The sequence below is a fragment of the Columba livia genome, chromosome 9, assembly GCF_036013475.1.
Source record: "Columba livia isolate bColLiv1 breed racing homer chromosome 9, bColLiv1.pat.W.v2, whole genome shotgun sequence".
Lineage (NCBI taxonomy): Eukaryota > Metazoa > Chordata > Aves > Columbiformes > Columbidae > Columba > Columba livia.
Window position 1 is genome coordinate 17,060,089 of NC_088610.1, and position 23,113 is coordinate 17,083,201.

The window sequence follows — 23,113 nt, forward strand, 5'->3', positions numbered from 1 at the left end:
TCTCCTTTCCCACTTATGAAAATACGTTTTAATAATGAAGAAATTTACTTTGAGAGAACTTTTATCCACCACTGAAATGAAGCTTCCTAGAGGCAAGACTAGCAGTGTCTACTATGGTGCTATATGACTTTTTTTATTTGGAAACAGAAGTACAGGAAGAAAGTTGTGAGTAATTCTTTATCAGCCAGATGTGTCGATCGGTGAAAGTAATCACAACCATAAGTCTATACCGAGATCTGGAATCTACTGATAAGGTTTAGTACAGCAACACTGTGTTCACAGTTAGCCTGAATTACAACCATGACTTCTTTAATAATGCCCCTTTCATTTGTGAATCAGTTGTTTTTCCAACTACAAGCAGGAGTTTGAAAGAATTTTTGGCATTTGTGTAATTCAGGTTTGCCTAAAAGCCTCTCGGAGCCTCTGCCAAGCTGCTATTGGCAACAGCCAGAGCTGCGGCTCTGTTACTTTTGATGGGTTTGATGCTGTTCCCTCACTGCTGGCAAGGGGCTTATAATCAGGACCCAGAAACTCATCCCCCATGTCGGTCTGCAGGAGATTTATCTGTTTGATACCAGTGCATGTAGTTTTCCTTCAGGAACAGGAAAATGGGGGGCAGGGGGGAGCGGGGAGGAAGACGGGCAAGGTCCACAGATAGAAAGAGGGAAGCACTGAATGTGACACTCTGGATGGCATTATGAAATTTGTAACACGAGAGCTGCTCCGAGGGCAATAGTATCTGTGGGCATTTGTTAGGTGTTTGTGAAAGGGACCTAGTGCTTCAGACAGTCATTCTTCTGTTGGCATAAAAACGTCATGCAATGCTGTAAACAAATGAGTGCATTAAAAAACAAACAAACAGACAAAAAAACCCACAAAGAAGTAAGTCTTTCTAGTTAAACAGTGTACCCATTTTAACAGATTTTTGTAAGGTAATGTATTCCTTTTACAATTCTCTGTAGACTCTATTGGCAGAATACCATCATAACACAGTTTTGCTTAGTATATAAACTCAACTAATGTATTAACAGTTTCCAGGTATAAGCTAATCTTAAAAAAAGAAGAAAGTATTTGTTCTTACCTTATTACCTTTCATGCTATCACAAAGGCAGGGACTTTTACCTTTGCATATACAGCTCTGAAAAACAAAATGACAAACCTTATATTATAATTACTTTTTCTCATTTTGCTGTTTGGTGAGGAGCAAATGAGATCTCTGGGAGTTTTGGGAGGTAACTATTTCACAGATAATAAAACTTAAAAAAAATAATAAAAAAAAAGATTTGGTAAAGAGTGGCAATTCTCAACAGGAAAAAAGAGTTCATTATTCCTCTGTACTGTCCTTCAAGACAGATAAGGGCACTAGTTTAACTTTGTAGTTGGGTTAAAGGCCAAGAAGCTGTGCTTAACACCAGCAGGGTTATATTATCAGTACGAATTGTAAAATTCAAGAGTTTAGGCTCACCGCATTAAAAATTCATGATTCTTTAAAAACTTACTATAGAAACAAACACATATGCTGATGTTGTTTTAGATTACAATGATACTATTTTTCTTTTGATCTATTAACCAATAATTTTCCGATTTTGTGACTGCAATCACCTTCTAACACTGGTTTGTGGTACATATTGCAATTACAAAAGCCCCTCAACTTTGTTGTGTTTTAATTCTGGATGTTTCTTGAGACAAGCTGTGCGACAGTGAGTGCCCTCACACAGGGATGTTCCCACCCCTGGGCTATAGCTGCTACCATCATGTCTGTGTCCTCAAGTGAACCTGGAGGGCCCCCTTGCAGGGCTGAGTGTTGAGTCCCTGACCTCAGCTGCCAGAGTATGGCATGGCTACCTAGGAGCAGCTTTGATTTGGGAAAGTTCATTGACTAACCAAGTATAAGCAGATATTCAGTTTTTTATTGTTCACACTTAAGTGAAACAAACAAGCAAACAGCCCAAATAAGGATATTTGGTATGTAACCTGATGGACAGCATGACAAAATTAGCAATCTCATGTACTGGGTGCAAAGTGCATGTGCAATCTTGGATTAATAGAACATGTAACCCTTCTGTGCTCTATCCCTGCTATAGCTGCTGTGCACTCAGCACCTGAGCCAGCCCAGGCTGGCTGGGATAACTCTGCAAAAGACCCTTCTACACTCATGCAGACATATCCTATTACAGTGGAGAGGAGGAGAAAAAAAATAATCCTTTGTTAACAGAAGTATTATACATACTAAAATATCATTTAGGTTATTGAAGCCATGTATTTCATAAAGATATGGAGTAAACTGCATTTACTGTCCTTCTTTGTACACTTAAGTTCTTCCTTTTGTTTTTGAAGCTCTTGCTAAATTACTTTTTTCAATTGCACCACTGTAGAAAGAAGATTATTTTTCAGTTTATCACACAGATGTATACTATGGTATAGTTACAGACAATAAGGAGGGGACAAGTACCACATTGGTTATGAAGCTATTTTTTTAGGTTGCATAAAATTCACAAAAGCAGTGCTGTATTTTCGGTTACCAGATTAAAGTCTTTAAAGTGGTAAAATATGAAATTTCTATTTAGATCTTGAAGACAGAATTAATGAACCCCTACAGCTGGCTAACACAACAGCAGCACTGTTCCAAACATATAACTTTTCCAGTGGTGTTCTCAGGAAACAAAAGACAGAGGAAAAAAATATTCTGTTACGTTTTAAACTGATGTCAGATTGACATTAAAATGAAATTTTCCTGTAGCAATCTGTTCAGGTAAAACATGTTACAGAATTAAAAAGCATCTTCCCATAAGCTAGGATTGATTTCTTTTATCTTTATAATCCAGAACTGAGGTATGTGGTACCAGCTAGCTGCCTTCATTTCTTACACAGTTCATGGTGTTTGTCTTTTTCTATTGACTGCACAAGGAAACTTGACATCTACTTTGGAACTACTCATCCAATCTCTTTAAGTGTCTCTTTTAGGATGGAGGAAAGATGCTGCAAGTACTTGCTGTTGTCTGTGGACTAGGCAATTACTGACAGTAGCTGTCCATCTTTTAGGTGGCTGAAGTTAGGTGAGATAACACCAACTATTAATTTAAAAATAGGTGCAAAGGGTATTCCTCAAGCGAACAGCTATTTAAACATTCATTTCCAAAATAAAACAGAAATCAGAATCAGTCAGCCATGAAAAGCAAATCCCCGAAGAAATTATTGTCTGTGTTCTATAAACAGATTAAGAGATGATTACTTGAAGTTTCAAGATGGGTTTTTAAAAACTTGCAAACACTAAATACTTAATTCTTTTACAATTTCAAGAAGATGTTTTCTTCCCCTGATCCGACAGCTAGAATTCAAGTGGTGCTGCATCAGAAATTCGGAAAACAAAGGTAATGTAAAACAGAAACTATGTGACTATACTACCTTTACTGTTATTTTAATCAATTTTGTTATTTCACCAGAGACATAGGAATAAACACTAGTGTAGAATTAACAAACAGTATCCTGATTTATCCTTGGTGAGGTCTATCAGTTTGGCGCTGGGTAATCTAAATTCACCAAGTAAGTTATATGACAGCTATCTTAAGCCTTTAATCATAAATACCAATGATAAAGTGAAATGCATCTCAAAATGAATTTGATACAGTCTATATCTGTAAGACAATCCATTTTCTCATTTCCTAATCAATGACAATACCTTCCATCCCAAAGTTTTCTTTTCAAAATAAATGACACAGGTTGTTGGTACATCCCTGCTAAGCAGTATAAAAACGGTAACTGTTCAATGTTCAGCATCTCAAGGTAAGCTGTAAACACAGTACATAATAAAAGTAGTCTTAAATTGCAAGCACTGCATTTTACTGCTGTACAGGGCTGGTGAGTGACTCAAGCTACCACATCTTTAAGGCTTGCAAATGAAAAACTGTAAATTAATTACAAGACCTATGAGACCCATTTACTCAGCACTCAACTGCAGAAGCAAAGAAAGCCTACAGATTTAATAGACACATGTCTGAGTCCAGGAAAGGTGCTGTTTATTGAGGAAAAGATACTTAGACTAATTCAAATTCTCTGGGTTTCTTCATTGTAACTGGGAACACATCCTGGCTGACCATGGAGAGCTTTTCTGAGAAACAGCCCCAGTTGGCTTCTAATCTACCTAGTGCCAGTTATTTACTATTATAATTCTACAAACCTTCATGGAGTTGCACCTTATTTCTGTCTGTAAAAGTAAAGCTAGAAGCAGATTTTTTCACAGTATTTTTATGCAAAGCACTGTTTTCAGGACACATAGAGAAATCACCAAAAGAAATTACTTTCTTATAATAGGTATAATCTGCAGAAGACTTGATATGGATAGACACAGAAGAAACTTTTTCTTTTAACTTACAATCACAGATAATTCAATGTGAAGCTAAATGCATGAACATGTAGAAAGTTATGATGCTACATACATCACTAAACAAGGTTATTAAACTATTTAAGAAAAAGAGCTTTTGGTCTTCAAGAAGTCATAATGCTTAGAATGTGTTTAATTTGCCATTAGTAAGCTTTCAGATCAATTTAGGTCTTTTCGTGTGTGCATATCACTTTAAACTAAACTGAAAAGTCCAAAGATGATTTTACATTACACAGTCAGTTAGCTGGATAATACTAAATATTTTGGCATATGATATTTACATAAGATTAGATTCTGCCTTCTGTAAAGGAGCTTTGAACCAAAAAGTCATTGCTCACTTACACTGCTGGATGTTTCCACATCCTTGCAAGATGCCTGCAGCTCCTTTATCAAAGGACTGTAACAAAACAATATTGTATTGCCAGTTTGTACAATAATGAAATTGATTATTAGTTAATATTATTTTATCCACAATAACATCTACACAAGTAAATGCATTACCAAAGCCAGAGGTTTACTGTGTGGTTTTCAGTTTTGTGATTTTTTAATAATCATCTACATTTATTTCAAATATTTAGATATGGTAGATGGCACTAGATTTTTGATCTAAAAATCTAGGCCAAAGGATAAAGTCAGGTCATTATATTAATAACAAATTAATTCAGCAATGAAGCAAAATTTTTTTAAAAACCAACACTCTTGGAGCAACTTACAGAGTAGCTCCTTTCAAGGGTGTTTTGAGTGATTGTTGTGGTATTCTATGTTCTTTAGATAATTACAGTTGTACACACTGAAGCACATTTTCTGCAGCAGTTTATGTTTTGTTCAGAGAGTGCGGCCTTATCTATAACACCAAACTGCCCTTGCTACACTGTGGGATTGGATTCTGTGGGGGTCTGACCTCTTCCTGCCTCCAGTTCTGAGACTAACTTAAGCAACTCCTTAAAAAGTATTCTAGCCCTCTCCTTCATTGAATCCCTCAGAGAAATTACTAAGAAAGCAAAAATAACATACTGCAGACTGCACTGTCACCTATACAAAGCCTTATACAGGTTCAGCATGGCACCGCTACTCCCACCATTGAGTTGTGGCAATGCGATTTGGGGTGTCAGAGAGGATCTCGCACAGCTCACAGAACTTTGTCAACAGAGCTAGTTATATGAAGTATGGCAGAGAATGTATTTGGGATGTCATCAAACCTGAATATGTCGAAGGACGTCACAAAGCATTAATGTAAGAAAAAAATAAAGCAATGATAGGCATTTCTATCAATAGCACAGGCTTTGACTCCTGTCACATTTGTGGGGCAATACACTCATACTGCAATTAGTTTATATGCAGGAAGATGGGGAACAGAGAAACAGCCACTGAAGGTGATGAGCCAATATTTCTTCATTGATCTCTTTTTGGAATGACATATATGATGACAGAACAGTCAGAGTATTTGTTTGCTTTTACAGATCCAGAGAAGATCAGAGTAGGTCAGCTATGATTTCAAAATACATATTTGTATTAAAAATACTGCATCCAGGACAGAGAGGCAGCAAAATGTTTTGCTTCAGGCAACAGTCACCTCACTCTTTATGTTTCAGATGAAGACAACATCAAGATCAGACAAGATGATGAGTAATGAATATATTCAGATGAGAGCTGAGATGAAATTAACTGTGTTCTGTAGGAATATCATAATCTGGTTGCAGTGGGTTTTAACTTCTGGCCTGGCTGGCTTTTAATTTCATGGGTGAGCTTCACTGATACCAGAAGTAAATTATGATTAACATAAATGAAAGATGACTGTGCAACATGAGGAATTTTAAGATGAATTAAAAGTAGTGCAAGTGATATCCATTAATTACTGTGGACAGCAAAAATAGCCCAGGTGTCTTCTCTCAAGTGAGCAGTGAAGCTGTCACTTTCCTTCATTGGTGGTTCCAATGGCTGATCAGGCTCATTTTTAAAAATGCAAACCTGATTTTTCATTTAGACTTGATTTTATAAGCATCTCACCTGTCCTGCCACTAGTTCTTTACCTTCTAACTTCAAGGATCACTAAATTAGAACTCCATCAAACATGGAACAAGCCTTACTGGTTAAGATCTATTTTTCTGTGATGCCAGTTTGTTGGTTTTTTTCTTTTCCATCTTTCTGCTCAGCAATGGTATCCTGAGCAGCCTACAAATAGAAAGGACCACTGTGATGACCTGCATAAGTGGAAGTAAATTATCAGTTAATTTCCAGTTTTCTGTAATTTCCCTTAAATTCCAATACTAATTAAAAATTCTCTATCAGTGAGCCAGCTCCTTTAAGAGTCTTGATTATGAATTTTCAAGGCTGCTGACACACTGAGATTTCTGAATTCTTCCTGAGCTGTCTCAGTGCAGAGCAATCACTTTACACATTCCAGCTATGTCTATAAACTACGACTAAGCACATAGAATAATATTGCTCAAATAGCTGATGTTAATATAGCTTAAAACTACAAGGGCCCATTTCTCTAGTATTCTCTACTACATGTTTTCTATTACATCTAATGAAAGTGGGTGTAAAGCATTATGATTACAGTACGTGGCAAATTTTGCTTTAACATTTATCTACAGTACAGACTTGTGATGGGGTAGGTATGCTGCCATTTCTGAAGGACACTATGGTGATAGCTAAAGCTCCTGCCTTGAACCCAAGTTATGTTTTTGAAAATTTATCCTAACCTGCTCAAGCAGCAGATCTGAGAGCAGAGCTATATAGAAAAAAGTTCCCACTGTGAAAAAGGCCATATAAAGAAAATATTTTCTTCTGAGTTTGATGCACCTGTGTTAGGATACTTAGCTAGACTAGCATAGTCAGTAATTCTATCTAGACATGGTTAGTAGATATGTGACCCTGGCAGCATATTCCTCATGTTGCACAACCATATATCACCATGCGTACAAGGTACTGGAGAATAAAGTCCCCTCACTCCAAAACATTGCTATCAAAACAAAATACCAGTCTCACAATTACAATCTGTATACTAAAAGTTTTTCATGCATTCTAAGCATCAAACATGAATTCATTAAAATTATCAAAGACCACGAAGAACTTTGTGTTTTTTTAGTGATTGATGGACCAGTACAACAAAACCACATTATTAAGCCTTCAGTAAGTATAGACAACATAGAGCAGAAATAGGAGATGATGAGATGAAGGAAAATATGTCAGTTCCCAAACCCTGAAACATTGTGTAGTCACTTGTGAACTGGAAGGCAGCCAGACATTCCTACCTTAGGAGACTCCTATTAACTGCCATGCATGCTACCAGAACTCCCCACATTTTGCTTATCAGTTGAATACCTAGCACCTGACAAAAACTATTGTATTTTGACTTTCCATTCTAAAGAAATACACCTGTAACTTTAAGTAATAAACAACTTGGTCAATAATGTCTAATGTAGGGAGACTGGCTCCCAAAGGACACAGTGGAAGACAACTGTTACGCTACAGACAATGCAGTTGTTGAATAAGCTCCATTAAACACTTGTGATGGGAACCTTGCTCGGGAAATAACTACTGAATCAACATCCCTCCTTGGTCACAAGGGCCTTGGCCTTGTATTACCACTTCTGTGCTGTTCTCAGTCTGAGTGCAGAGGAGAAGTCCTGAGCATTTCCAATCATAGAAAAACCCTTCATAATATCTCACAGAAACAGGGTTTTGTGTCAAACTTAGAGACACACAATTTGTCACCGCACAATGTGAACACACAACACGTGTCACTGAAGTTGTTAAGAATTTCCTTACTTTCTATCCTTAATTGTAAACTGTCAGGAGTTCTTTTGGAAAGGATTTGTTTTTTTTATATAAAAATATATTTATAAGGGTAGTTGCAAACCAACTATGGTATGGAAAAATGGAAGAAGCTGCTGTAGATGAACATTTAAGCAATTTTCTATTGTGTCAAGGGAACATGTATGAAAACTGTTTTTCACTTCAGAGACAAAGCCATTTTGAGAATCTTCTCTTAGTTTTTAACGCAAAAATCTGTTCAATAAGAACTTTGTGTAACAACAATTTTGTAGTGTTAGCCAAAGCTTATCATTATAACTATTTACATCTATAACAATTAAAAAACAGTAACATAAACTTTAGGTAAAACAGCATAAAAAAAATATGGAAACAAAATTTTCATAGAACTTTTGGTATCTCTTGCCTGTGTTTAAGTGGAATAAACTATGTGCTTGGGAAAAAATAAAAACACCAAAACCACCAAACCAAAACAAAACCCCATGAAACACCCTGCAATTCTTTTTTGGTAACATACTTACTGTATAGCACACCTTTTTTTTTGCTGTGAACAAGCCTGTCTGTATGGAATTTCCAAGAAACTACTATCACACAACTGTTAATACTATTTTTATGGAGGCACACTGTTCTGCCATCTTGTCCACAGTTCCACATACAGCTCCCATGGTGCCAACCATATTTTTTTCCAAGCAGATACAGTACAATTAATTACATGGAGCTTCTCCCTTCTCTCCAACTCACTGACAGTAAAGAATTAGGGAGTGCAAGAACAGTAGGGCCTAGCAATCTTCACTGTGCCTTTATGTTATCATCATTGCATTAGGACAAAACAGATAAAATGTTGTAACTTAAAATAAAAACCCTACATCTTGAGCTCTCACAAAGTCGAGTTGTTCATGAGCTCCGCACTGATAACCACTGAGGCCTGTGTTGTAGAACCTGCCTAGAATTACTCAGTATCTATGTGTGTAGAGCTGGTAAGTTGTGTGCCGTTTCAGAAAACTCTAAGTTAAGGGTCTCAATTGAATCTCTGGTTTCTGGGGTTTTTTAATTGCTTTTGGTCTATAAAGAGAAGATAGAGAATTACTCCCTGTTTAAGTGGAGAGAAAGATGGTTTACTTTTTTCTGCTAAAATGCAGAAAATTTTGATACTTACATTTATTGAAAAGTGATATCATACTCTACAAATAATCTCAATAGGATGGAAGTCACTGTGATGAGGACTATCAGAAACTGGACCAAACTGTTCACGATATATTCAGGTGGGTAAAATCTCCAAAGGCAGACCTATAAACCCGACTTCTGTGGGTTCCTTCCCCTGACCTTGAACAGGACATGGGGACAGCAGAAATAAATATTGTTCCCTTCCACAAGGAAAAACGATTAGGCAATTCAGGCCACAGAATTTTGTTTTTTATAACAAACTCTTAAGGCTGTTTAATCAGCTTATTCATCCGTGCTCTTTCTAACAGAGGGTCATCTTAAAAGAGCAGTCTGATAACAATGAATACACACCATTTAACTAGTGAATTTTTGCTTACCTACCGTAATATTGTTAGCATTACATCACACAATTTGTATTTCTTCCTAACTGTTGAGTGTGGGAATGGTATTCATTAGAACTGTTGTCTCCTCAGGCCTGTATATTTGTATATTCCTAAAATTCCTGGTGTGCATCTTCTGTTAAGTGGTGCAAATAGCAATGAAAGCAACAGTAGCTTGTTCAGAGAAAGCTTACTGCACTTGTTTTGGTTTCTCCTGTTTTGAAAGGCTCTGTGATTTCACAGATTTAAAAAAAAAAAAAAAAAAGGTTACTTTTTCTTGCAGCTTCCTCCAAAATGATCTGTGGAAAAATGGAGCATAAAGGCCTAGTTAAAAAGCATTCATTGAAACAGGCCAAATGGAAAACCTGTAAACCTGTGAGACTTGCACCCTATCACTAAACTGTGGCAAAATGGAACTTTTCCAGTGTGTGCACAAGAGACTAGGGCTGTAAACAGTTAAGAAGAAAAAAGCCTTTTTGTGTTTTGCTTTTCTCCTAGGCTCCTGTAATCCATGCCAACATACTAAGCCTTCTAGTATTACTTTGTCAGGCAGTAGGGTGAGAATGTGACAGCAAAACAGATGACCGGACATCCCATACTAGTTGCAGTTAGTAGCAAAGTATTTTGTTTCAAAGACGTTATGATACATCAGCTCTAGGCATTGCAGAAGCTAGCACAGATCTCAATATAAAATGCTGTTTTAGCTATATGAAGTGCAAAGTAATACAGAAAGAACCAGCATTTGCCTGTCTACTTCGATCATTTTAATGATATTATTCAGTCAGCAAAACAACTTGAATTACAGAGTTTTGCCTAAATGTGTATTGTATTTACTTTGCAGATTTGTTCAAAAAAGGCTATACATCAAGTGCTAACAGTTCAGTTTTCGCAGGTGTTTACTAAGATCACCTGAAGAGGTTCATCATTTTCAGTTGTATGATGCAGCAGACACATAAGCACACAACATTTCACGGCCATCTAGGCAAGACTTCATGTGGTGCGAGACAGCAGAACTCTGTACATCTTGATCCACAAACATTACGGCAAATCTGCTAATTTATGCTCTCTTGACCCAGTAGAAAAAGCATTGCTCAGCAGTGCTCCAGCACAGGCCTGTTTCTCTGTGGAGATGATGGCTGAATTACAACTAATTATAGAGGCAACCAGGATCAGAACAGCCTAGCACAAATTGGGCCCACTTATCAGAGTAACACCACTATGGACTTCAGAGCTGGGATCGTTTTAACCAAATCAAAGAGTGTACTTCACAAAGGACTTGTTTTTCTAACACGCTCAGGGAACTCTTTTGTATATTCAGGTGCACATCTCCTCAACTGCCTTACGCGACAAAGAACCTGGGCACTTCCAAAGGCCACAGAGAAGGAAGATTCTAACCGTGACACTTTGTCCCTCCAACATTTTGATTTGTAGTTAAACAAAGCAATTCAGCCTGCATCTCATTCTTAGTAGCCTTGGAGATGCTTATGGCTGAGCTAGTATACTGCATTATTTTCCTTCCAGAGCCATGTATTAATATTAAGATATATTTCAAACAGCAATATAGTTTGCATATAACTAGGAAAAAAATATTGCATCATGAAAAGAAAGAGTAATTCATAGGTATTTCTATACACACTCTAACATTTGTAAACAATGAAATTAATTGGCAAATATGAACACTTTCATCTAGTCACAGACAAGCATAAGCAAGAAAGGGGATGCAAAAAAGACCTCCTCGAGTCTTATAGTCACTGAGCTTGTTATCTCCCCTCCTTTGCCAGCAGCACATGGTGAAAAAATAAAAATAATAGTGCCAGAAGCAAATAATGAATATAGAGCACTCAACTTTATCCTGTGAGCTAATACAATGTTGCAATTGTATTACAATGCAAATAAAAAAATGGTAGCGAACACACAGTGCAGCTAACTTGCAATCAAATAATCTTGCTCAGGTAGAAGCCTTCTTTTCTCCTGCTCTGAACACATGCTAACATGACACCATAATAAAAATCATCAATGCCACCATAAAGCAGCATCGATTCAGTACTAATGAACTTGACCTAGGTAGTTTTCTCATTAGTGCTATTTGAAGCAGCAAATTCCAGGGAACATTTTTAGATTAGTGTTTAATTTCAAGACATACGAGTACACGGATGGTATCAAAAGACAGGACACACTCAGGAGAATTAATTGGATTGCACATGTGCATCAAGACAGCTCCAAGTGCTGCTAAGTAAAATTACACAATGAGAAAGCTTTTTTTAAAAATTTTCTGAGAAGAAAAAAACAGAAACAAGGAATGAGAAAGATCTAGTTCCCTGAGAAAACATATCGTTATTTTTTATTATTCTTCTAAAGTATTTAAATGAACAGTGGAAAAATCCTAAGAATTAAAACATCAGTATTTGGAGTGAAGGAATACATCAAGCAAGCTGAAAAGCTTTTGACATGGGAAGATGCTACTTCTGCTGAGTTTTCAGAAGATGTGATTAGAGCGTGCCAGTGGCCAAGAATGCAGATAATAATACTCCCTAGCAGGTGCCAGAAAGTTCAGGCTCCTAAGGGCACGGAAGTCTGGACTCTGTGAAGGGCTGTGAGGACCATAATTTGCTGTATAAACAGCAGCAGGCTCAAATTAACAATTTTCTTTCTTGCCGTTGGGAATAAACTACTTATTGAGTTATTAAGATAAATACACTCAAAACTTTCCTATGTTTGAAGTATTTTTTAAGTTTATGCATACAGCAAAAATATTGCTTGCTGGTCAAATATCAATTTATTTTCATATGAAAGTGTAGCATGATTTTAAAACACAATGAATACCCATTTCTTTGCAATGGACAGTCCAGCCAAGAGACTGATATATTCATCAATCATTTCATGTGAATTAACATTAGCCACTAATATTTAATAAGGAGCGTAGATAAAATTGCTTTTAAAAAAAGTTTTTATTTCCTTCATCATCTAGAAAACTTAGTTAGGCTTTCTCTTTTGAAAATATCAGCATTGTCATACAAAAATAAAAATTATGACATTTGAATCTTAAACTGATGTGTTTTCTGTTGCAAATCTAGTCTAATCTCAAACAACATTTGAGATCCACTTAACTTTCAGAGCAACACTGAATCAATACATTGTGTTCAAACTTTGCTTAAAAATAAAGATTCCTGCAGAAGACACTTCTCAACATCCCAAATCCTTTCTTTAAGACCAAAGTGTAAATAAGGATATAATAATGACAACGCTCTAGAAAATTGGTATCTCAGAGCTTCACGATCTGCCTTAAGCATAAAGGCTGCTAATGATCTAAGGGAGAAGAGTCTGCAAGGTTGGCAAACACTCTAGGATCCTACCGAGGTTGCTAAAAAGTGCTGAAATGCTTTACTGGGCCATATGTGGGGTCTTACTTGTTGACATACCTCCCTTTACCTTTCTCTGTAGATAAAAACACAAAACAGGACAAGATCAACACAACCAGAAGAGAGGCTTAGAAGAAGTCTGAGCGTGTGTGTTGGGAGGGGCTGGGGGGAGTTCCTGCACTTGTTAATAGCTGCCCAGAAGCATGTACGATGATGTCTGGCTCTTGGGAGTAACAACAGCAATGGATGGGAGGTACCAACAGACAAAGAGAAGAATGGAATAAAGAACAGCAGACTGGGTAGAGGAGAGAGACAAGTCTTGAGTTTATTCTTCCACATCTTGCTTTAGAGTAAGGATTGGAAGAAGGCAGAGCCTGAAACAACTCTGCAGAAAGTGTGTGCTTTGCAAATAGATCTGGTACCTCTGTTTTACACAAGAACTGAGAGGTATTTTAATTCCATTACAAGTAAAACAATTAGATCTTTGTTAAATCACCAACGTTGACTGCAAATTAGAGTGCCTTGAAAGAAAATACGCTTGCTGAGGTGATTATGCTGTTTCCAGACACTTTATCCAGAACGGGTTAGCGAAAGAACTGCAATATTTTAGAATAAACATTATTACTAATTAGTCTGCTTTGAATAATTACAGCAGAATGTGGCTCTATTTAGCAAGAACAAAGTAGAAAATCAGATTGTTTTCTTACAAAGGTGAAATGCATAATGTTTTGATAGGCAGTAAGGATTTGGAGTTACTGTGTTAGAGCTTTACTCACACATACAAGGAGAAATTAACACTGTTGACTATTAAGGGAGAAACAGAATTTGAAATGTACTGAAACTGGCAGTTTCCTGTGTTTGATGCCTATCAGAAATTTACTGAAACTGTCAGTTTTCTGTTTGGTAACTGTCAGAAACATTGAGAGCTACACTGACCCATCTGCCGTCAGAGCTGACTGCTCTTCTCCCACTTGGGCATGTACAATCTAAAGATTGTAAGAACAGCAAAGACTATGGTGTGATCTAGGAGAATTTATCGACCCAACAGTGATGCACACTTAGCACTAAACCTCAAAGACAAGCTGTAAAGTTTGTCACGAACGCGGCACAGGTGGTCCAGGCGATGAGCGCTGCTCTGAGTGTTCGCCTCAGAGACCATCCACACCCCGCACCGCGCATTCCTCGCCGCCCGCACCCACCCTCTCCCCGCGGAACGACGCGCTGCCCGCGGGACAGGCCCTCGCCCAGGCCTCCCCATCCCCTCACGGGACCGCTCGGCGGGGAGTGGGGGAAGCCGCCCTGCGCCCCGCCGCGCATCTCCTTCGCACCTGAGTCCGGCGCTGAGGAGATGCCGCGCGCGCGGGCCGCCCCGCCTTCGCGTATCCCCGGCTGGCAGCGGCGCAGAGTAACGGTTCCTCACAGCCGGGCGGGATGCGCCTCACCTCACCCTACCCGCTGCGAGGTACCTCCCGCGGTTGAGGTGTATAATTTTGAACACAATGAATTCACCTCTTCTTCCTAGCAACTTACCAACACCAAAATGCAACGCGCTGGCAGAGACAGCCGAGGAGCTGAGCCTCCCTCTGCACCAGGCAACAGCGCGGTCGCTGCGGGAGCCCGCGCCGCCGCCCCGCCGCCCCAGCCCCGCGCGCACTTACCTCAGCCGCCACGGCGCGGCCCGGCCAGAGCAGGGCGAGCAGCAGCAGCGGCGCCAGGCGGCCGGGGCAGCCCACGCCGGCCATCCCCGCGCTCGGCGCTGCCTGCGCGGCGTCCCGCGGAGCTCAGCCCGGGGCTCTCGGACTCTACCCCCCTCCTGCCCGCGGCTTTTGGTCTGGGGGCTCCTGCTTCGCACCCGCCTCGGCGCTCCCAGCGCCCTGGGGTGGGGACACGGGCCGGGGCGGGGCCGGTCGTGCCACCCTCTCCTCCCCTCTCCTCTCACCCCCGCGTCTCCTGCCTCAGGCAGAGCCGGCGGCCGCCGTCCATCCGTCCGTCCTCAGCGGGCATGGAGTGACCGAGGAGCCGGGGGCTTTCCCGCCTGGGAGCTGAGGTGAGCGCGGCGGAGGGGCAGCCCGGGGTGGCGGTATCTGGCGCTCGTCACGGGCCGTCCCGCCTGGCCTCGGCGCCTGCCAGGGCCGTGCAGCTCGCTGAGAGGCCAGCGGCGTCCCGGGACAGCTGGCGGTTTCCCAGGTTGCTGGGCTGTCACCGTCCCCCGCCCGCTTCTCCCCCGCCGCCTTGAGGGCGCAGGTGTTCGGCGCCGCCCGAGCGGCCTCGGGCTGCGCGGCGGGAACGGGGACCCGCCCGGGCCAGCCCCGGGCACCGCGCGGGCAAGGACACAGCCTGGGGCTACCTGTGGCGGAGAAAAGGTCGGGTGAAACGGGGCGGGAGCGAGGCGAGAGGCGGCAGCCCTGGGTGCATGGGCGAGGCGGTGCCGGGTGCGGCCGGCGGCAGCCCGAGCCCTCAGCGTCCTCCCGCCGCATCCCGGGGCGCTCCCGGGCACTTGACCAAGCGTTTTCCTTTCAGCAACGCTTCTCTCTCCCTCAAGTTTTTTCTTGAGACAGCGGAAACCAAGAAGTCCCAGAAGGGACAAAGTGCTGCCCACTGCATAAATGGAAATTAGTGAGAAATGTTTCTCCCCAGGCTTTCCATATAGTTTAGCGTGATATAAAGTTTTATTGAATGGAAGTGTGATTTGTGAAGTGTTGGCAATATGTAAAGTTTATCACATTTGTTACTGACAAAGATACTGCATGTTCAAGGTAACATCTCAACGAATAAAGTGCTGTTCTGAGATGGTGCAGGCTGGCCACAGCACCTTATTATCTGTAATGTTTGTGCTCTATGGGAAAACCTGTGTTACAGGTTTTATTAAGCACTACAAGTGATACAGAAAAAGCAGCAATATAATATACAGGGTGTTCAAAAAGATGGACCCAATTGAAATCAGTGTTTATCTGTGACCATGAACCACCCATGAATCCAACTCTTACCACTTGAAAGGGCAGTGCATAAAGTTTCAAATGATTACTGCTTTATGAAACCTTCTTACTGCTTCATTAAACCATTTGTAAATATTTGTGTAATTGTAACATGTTGCCATCGTGAAATATACTGCTTTGAAATTGGGTCCATCTTTTTGAAACACCCTGAATGTGTATAAATCTATTTAGGACTACTCATGAGACACAAATCTAAAACCTTTCATGAGCATAAAACCAACCACAGCTTCTCTTACAGGCATAAGAGTGGACCTGGATCTTCATTCAATAGAAGTTACTGTCAACCCCCTATGAAATATGCTGTGAAAGCTAGTTAGTAGAGGCTGCTTTTCCCAAAAGTTTGGTACTAGCAGCAAGAACACATCTCTGGAAGAGCAGAACACTATATTCAGTGTCAAAGATCTTGTACGTCAGCACAGGTGTTATCACGTTGGCTCTAAAATCACAAGCATCAGTGAAAGCAAGCTGGCAGGTATTGGGAGAAAGGGAAAAAAAGGCCCATTTTCAAGCCAGATTGATGGTGACCATGTAGAAAAAACAGTATCTTAAGGATAAAACCACTAAACGGGTGCATTTTATTTGTCAAACTCTTAAACCTGTCTACTGTAACAACACTACATTTTTTTAGAGCAGAAATATTGTAATAAGGATAAAAATGGGGTCTACTGTTGTTTATAAGCTGTAGGCACCCATAAATTTTAAGTACCTAAATCTGCCACTGAAATTTAACATGAGAATAATTGGTGTTAGACAGAAGGTGGCAGAGACTCATTTATACAAAAGCCAAAACAAAAAGTGCAAGGTTCTTTAAGACAAGAAGGTCAAAGTAAGCGAGACTATAGTTAAAGAGGGTGGTCAGTCCTCAGAAAGGACATGAATTCAGATGCAGGATGAACACTATAACTCTCACTGAGTAAAGAAGATAGTACTTAAAAGGAAAGCTCTTGAATACTAGCCCAAAGAAATATTGGAAGAAACAGAAGAAAGCAGGCAAACTGCTGTTAGGATAAATAAAATAATACGTGCAGAACACCTAGTGAATGAAATACTGCTATAATAAAAAGGTATTGAGTCAGTTTTCAAATTATTAAAACCTTGCATGGGACTTTCAAAAGAAGTCAACAAGCACAAGGCAAAGATGGGAAAGCGCTAATAAGGAAGATGCAAAAGAAAGTCCTCTTCAAGCCCAGCCTTATCCCAATACCACCTACCTATTTCACTGACCTTGAGCAGCTAGCTGCTAAGGAGTGTGGCCCAGCTGGATGACAAGTTGTATGTTTGTTATAGTTAAGAATCACCAAATAATGTTGCGTTATGAGGTTGTCACATAAAAGCACATATGCCTTTATGTGAACTTCTAGGACAGGTGACTTCAAAGCAGCACTGAGCTGGAACAAAAGTGAGACCAGCCACTGATGTTCTCTCTACTGCTTGTTGCTACCATAATTGATAGCATCTGTCCAAAGAAAGTCTATGAAACCTTTCTGCAGACTGTGTTGCTGATACCGTTGTAGTCCGCAATATCTTCAGAGAGCTACAAACTCAGAGTGAGTCTTGCCTGGCAAAACAGCTGGGCAAGCAGGCTTAACATCAATTGTGTCAAAATGTATACCTGTATCTGCCTGTGTGTACTTTAACAAGAAAGCACTAGTGCATGGACAAAAGGGAGGTCAACCTTAATACTACAATAGAAAGCTGCAACAAATTAAAGTTTGGGGTTTCTTTTAACAGTAATTGATATTTAATGACTTTAGCTTTGATTTGTTTTGTCAGTTCACTATGGTAAAGCAAGGATAACAGTGTTATCTCTTTTTACAGATATGGCATATTTTTGAGGGAAACATTACAGTTATATGAATTCAGTTTAAAGCGCAAAGTTTCATCAGACACTGTAAAAGTAAAAAAGGGACTTGAGGAAAAGGGTGAAAAGAATATGGAATATATCCATCATGAGTAATGTAGAAGTCCTATGGAAAACAACATATACATTCCTGTACTTAAAACAACTATCCTAATCCTATGCATAAAATAACCACATTAAAATTTAGCACACAACCCTGATTTTTATTTCCTAACTTTTGAGTCCTTGACTTGAACTTCAATGGCCTTGTAACACATGATTTTGGTCTTTTTCGATGTAATGAGAATATAGTTAGGGCTGCTCTAATATTTTATACCTCAATAACTGTAGCTGTGTGTCTGCCTCACACTATGGTTCATGTCCAGAGTCCCTAGGAATGAAATTGTCTTCCTTCTTGGTCCTTGTCAAGAAACTAAACATCTAGGTTATCCTCCAGTGAGAGCTTTTCTTCCTTTGGCTTTTGAGAATTTTATGAGCCAAGGTTTGGTGATACTTTTGTAAAATCTATTCCTTTGGTGGTATGGAGTGTTTTATTGTGGGCATATTTTATCTTCTTTTGAATTAGGTAAGAATTCAATTGAGGTAACTTGTGATTACTACAAAACATAAAACATGAGATCAATTAGATAATCTAAATAACACTTTGTAGTCCCTATACTATTGCACTGGCTGCCAAACACTTCAAATTATAGGAAAGTTGTTCAGATACTGATAGGTTTTCGATAGCCATGGTGAAATAGCAAGTAGAGTGGCTTAAGTCTTCCAGTCATGCATTAAGTATGGTTTCAAACTGTGTCAATGGATTGGATCAAAAATAGATTTTATTTTGAAAATAAAAGGTTGTCTGCTAATACGAAGCAAACATACCAAATTTCAATTTCCATTTTATTTTCAGAAGCTGTTTGGATAATTAAATAATGAGATGGATAAGGAACAACAGGAACAAATTTCTGCCAAGTCTAGCACTATGACTGGCTTGGATTTTCCATTTGAGGCAATCCATCCCTGCAGTATTTTATTGCCTTACAATCTTGCTAATGTTATTTGTATTATTAATGTAAAAAATCAGTGAGGTAGGAATGTTATTAGAATATTATGTTATTATTAGAAGTGTTGTTGTTTGTTTGTTTTCCTTTTTTATTTTATTTTTCTTTTAAGAGATGGGGAAGTAGGCCACAGAAAGAGACCAAGAGTGTGGCATGTGAATGGAGTACTGTACACACAGAGGGTGTGATCTTGCGGCATGGATTGGCTGCCCTTGGGGTTTTTATTCAGAATTCAGTGTACAGTAGCTTACGAAGTCTCCTCTTCATACTGTGGGATGTGGATATACTGTGCACACACAGAGGAGTCAATATTACTTATAGATTAGTTCTGGAAAAAAAAGAAAGATGTTACACTGTCTAAATAATAGAAAGCAAGACAGTAATGTTTCAGGAACTGTATACTCATTTGTTTTACACAGAAGAGATGGCTGCTTGTTGAACAGCTCTCAGAGAGCAGCTAGTTTGCTGCAGGTTCACATCTTTGCTCCCTTCTCAGTGAGTGGTTGTCTTGCTTATTCAGGAAACTTCAAACAAAGCAAACCCCTGTCAGTTCTCTAGTCAGTGTTCAGTATCCTCAAAATTAGCCTCCCCACATTTGGAAGACTACAGCACTGAAAAATAAAAGCCTATGATAATTTGTGCTGTCCTAGGAAAAGCCCAGCCTCTTAAGCCCTCAGTTTGAAATAACCACTATGAGCCATTTGCCAGATGCGCCTTATTCCAAAGGATTACAGGTTTTTTTCTTATTTTGAGGATGTAAAAGTTTGCACAGGAGAGGGCCATTTCTCTGGTCTTGTGAAGGTTGAGCTTATACAAAGATCAGTGCAACATGTTTGCACATAAAACTACATAAATACTATTGGAGCTGAGTCACAGATGCACTGTGTAGTTAATTTATGCATGCAAAATTTCACACTCTAGAGCTGTAGAGGCCTTTGATCAGTCCTGTGCTTAGGGCTTCCAGCTTCCTCCATCTTGGCAAAAGCTGTGGAAAAAAATGGTCTAAAAATAGAGCTAAAAAAAAAAAATCTAAGCAGCATTTCCAATGGTGTCATCTATTTATGAATATGGGTAGAACTCTTAAGCTGAAAATGCTTGTATTCTTACATATTCTTATATACTTATATTCTGCTTTCAGAGTAGTCCTCCTTTGCTCAGTTGTATATGCAGGTGCTGGTCCAGCCCAGTTTGCAGAGGATGCTGTCTTGAAAGTATAGCAAATATAGGAATAATATAGGAAGAAATAAATAGGAATAATATAATGTAGTGCCAACATAAAGCTGTACGGTATGACCTGTGTAAATGGTTAAGACATATTTTGGTTATATGGTAATTATTCATGTTTGTACATCAGATGCATATTTTAATATAAACAGGTTCAGAGGGGAAAAAAAACAACAGTATGGAACAGTGTTTATAGACCATCCACAAACCGAAGGAAAAAGAAGATCTGCTGTTTAAAAAAAAAAAAAAAAAAAGAAAAAAAAAAGTGCTGCATATACAGATCCTGAATCAGCGTGAATGGCATTAACAAAGGATTCGTTTGAACGGATTAAGTGGCTTATCACAGCTGCCTGGTGAGTTTTACAGATCACTAAATTTTTTAACTAGACTCACTGAGATATATTCTTAGCTATCAAATTAACAGTAATAAGAAATCACCAGTTAAATAATTTGTAGCCTATCATAAATTTGATAAGCTTATACAATAATTTATTTTATTTTGATTTCTGGTCTATAAGGATCAAACCATTTACATTTCAGGTACTATGCTATTTAAATACTAAGAAACAGGAAATACAATTCTGATTCTGTTTTTAAGAGGCAAGATATACCTACATTCTAGTGATGAACATATTTGGAGAAGAAAAAGTAATGACCAACCCAAACCTGAATTCCTGTCCCAGAATAATTTTACAGATGAGGAAGAATTATTAAAAGGCATGAAGAAAACTTTTAGAGACTATGATGATAACACCTGCTAGCAGCTGTGGCAGGGGAAAATGATCCTTAGAAGGAGATTAGGATCAGCGTGGCCAGGAATTTTCAGAGTAGCGTGTGGGATCAATGATTCCATCTCTATAATATCTTATAGGACAAGTCGTGTAATTTTCCTTCTTGCTTGAGGTCTTTATAAAACTTCATGCCCAAGCTCTTTAGGAATGTGAAATTGTGCTTTTCTAGCTGGGAACCTGGCCCAGCAAAGGTACCTTGCTTGAACCTGACGCCCTTGCTGGTAGGCAGTCCTTCATTGTGCTAACATGCCTGAACTTGCTCCAGTGTCTTTTTCATGTTTATTTGGTTCATGCAAACCCAGGCTGCTTGTTATTCAGGTGTTCCCCAATGTAGCAGCCTTTTATCCCAGCCATCTCTCTAGGGTAGCTCTTCCTGTCATTTTTCTGCATTATTTGTCAGTGACTTACCTCTAACAGTCTTGTGTTGATTTGAGTGCATAGGCAATGTCTGTCTGGTGCCAGGAGGCAGGGATTTTGAAATGACAGAGAACAATCTGGCAAACACATGCCTGCTGTAAACGACTGGAAAAAGGGGAGACTGCAGCATTTTACCACCCTCATTGTAAAAAAATTATTCCTTATATCTAATCTAATCTAAATCTACTCTCTTTTAGTTTAAATCTTTCACCCTTTGTCCTATCACAACAGGCCCTGCTAAATAGTCTGTCCCCATCTTTCTTATCGGCCCCTTCTAAGTACTGAAAGGCTGCAATAGGGTCTTTGCGGATCCTTCTCTTCTCCAGGCTGAACAACCCCAACTGTCTCAGCCTTTTTTTTTTCATAGCAGAGGTGTTCCAGCCCTCTGATCATTTTTGTGGCCTCCTCTGGACCTTCTCCAACAGGTCCATATATTTCCTGTACTGAGACTTAATCACACTTCTCACTTTTTAGAGGCTACGTTTTTGGTGACAGCTGGATGGTAGAAGTGTTCTTTTAATTTAGCTTTCTCCTTCTTTTAAATCAGGTGGCTGCTGATTGTTTTTTCAGCACAAGAAATCGATGGGGTAAGTGACATTGATATGTACTTTACAGATAGTTGATAGATAGGATGGTATAGTTCAAGCAAGTAACACCATATACACCAACATGATCTGTAGTTCTATGGGATAACTGTGATGTTTCTTTCAGTATTTCTGCAGTTCTCACTTTCCTTTCTGTTCCTTTTGCTCAGATTTACTATATTGTAATTTTCTCCTTTGTGTTCTTCTAGATTCTAATTCTGGCAGCTTTAGATGCTTTTGGAAGCTGCATGTAAAAAACCCTCTCTCATGCACTGTCCCTTTCTCATTAAGTCCCTTCAATGGTGCTACATTACAGCATATGTGAAACTCATTCTAGCATTCAAGCCTTTCTCTGTATGTTAATCTAGATCTTAAACTGGCCTCCTTGTACATTCCCATCTCTCTGAAGCCAAAATTTCACATATAATATAGTCTCATTATCTGCTTTATTTTCCTCTCTGTACTCTCCTCCATATTAAACTTATGTTTGCAATGCATTCACTGAAAATTCTTTCAAGTCTGTCCTCTTAATTTCTTTCAAATATTTAAAAGCTCTTTTTTTCTCTGTTGTTTTCCCCCTCAACTCTTACTTTTTTAAACTGAACTGCTGAAAAGTTAAATACTTAAGTATTTTTAAAAAATAAATGTGTTCAATTAGAACAAAGCGTAACAGCTTATATGTTACTAGAAACTTGCATTCCATTGATATTTCAGTAGAGGCAAGTTTTTAATAACTGAGAGACTAGTGTGGAGTAGTTTAGTAATTTCATGGGAAATTCAGTGTGTGAAAGAGAAGCAGTATGTGAGAGAGACCATCATACCTTCTTGTTTTGAGGTTTGAGAGTAGCACATATTCTAAAAATATTGTAGATAGAATTAAAAGAATTTTTCCTCTTTATCTAATATTTATCAGTGTTTTCTCCTTGAAAAACTGAAGTATGAACCTATTGTGTTCTGTCAGTTATTAAAACCAGTAACAAAACAATGTTGACCTTGATAGAAATGAGCAAATATTTTCATGTTATCACTGTTTACTTGTTTAACTAATTTATACTTAAATATTTTAAGCCCTTGCTATCCTTTTCAAAACCACTTTGATATTTACACAATTTTGTCAAAAAAATAATGTCACA

At 39.0% G+C, this 23,113-nt stretch overlaps 2 protein-coding genes across 6 annotated transcripts in view; one reads left to right on the forward strand and one right to left on the reverse strand.

Moving 5' to 3' along the window:
* Nucleotides 1-23,113, reverse strand: part of COL4A3 (collagen type IV alpha 3 chain) — an 82,739-nt gene that overhangs the window by 48,307 nt on the left and 11,319 nt on the right. For 2 of the 4 annotated variants that reach the window (XM_065074016.1, XM_065074019.1), the window contains exons 1-2: nucleotides 14,720-14,915; nucleotides 1,082-1,138 (exon numbers count right to left, since the gene is read on the reverse strand). In XM_065074016.1, the coding sequence (XP_064930088.1) occupies nucleotides 1,082-1,138; nucleotides 14,720-14,803 (141 nt within the window). In that variant the 5' untranslated portion in view covers nucleotides 14,804-14,915. Of the gene's footprint in view, nucleotides 1-1,081; nucleotides 1,139-14,719; nucleotides 14,916-15,000; nucleotides 15,356-23,113 lie in introns of those variants that run through there. The other 2 variants (XM_065074017.1, XM_065074018.1) reach the window with 2 other exon arrangements.
* COL4A4 (collagen type IV alpha 4 chain) overlaps nucleotides 14,505-23,113 on the forward strand; it is a 71,016-nt gene continuing 62,407 nt past the window's right edge. The window contains exons 1-4 of one of the 2 annotated variants that reach the window (XR_010474705.1): nucleotides 14,505-14,523; nucleotides 15,021-15,108; nucleotides 20,341-20,541; nucleotides 21,944-21,983. Coding sequence is in view for 1 of the 2 variants with exons in the window: in XM_065074020.1 (XP_064930092.1) it covers nucleotides 20,486-20,541; nucleotides 21,944-21,983 (96 nt within the window). In the remaining variant the exon portion in view is untranslated. Of the gene's footprint in view, nucleotides 14,524-14,778; nucleotides 15,109-20,340; nucleotides 20,542-21,943; nucleotides 21,984-23,113 lie in introns of those variants that run through there. The other variant, XM_065074020.1, reaches the window with a different exon arrangement.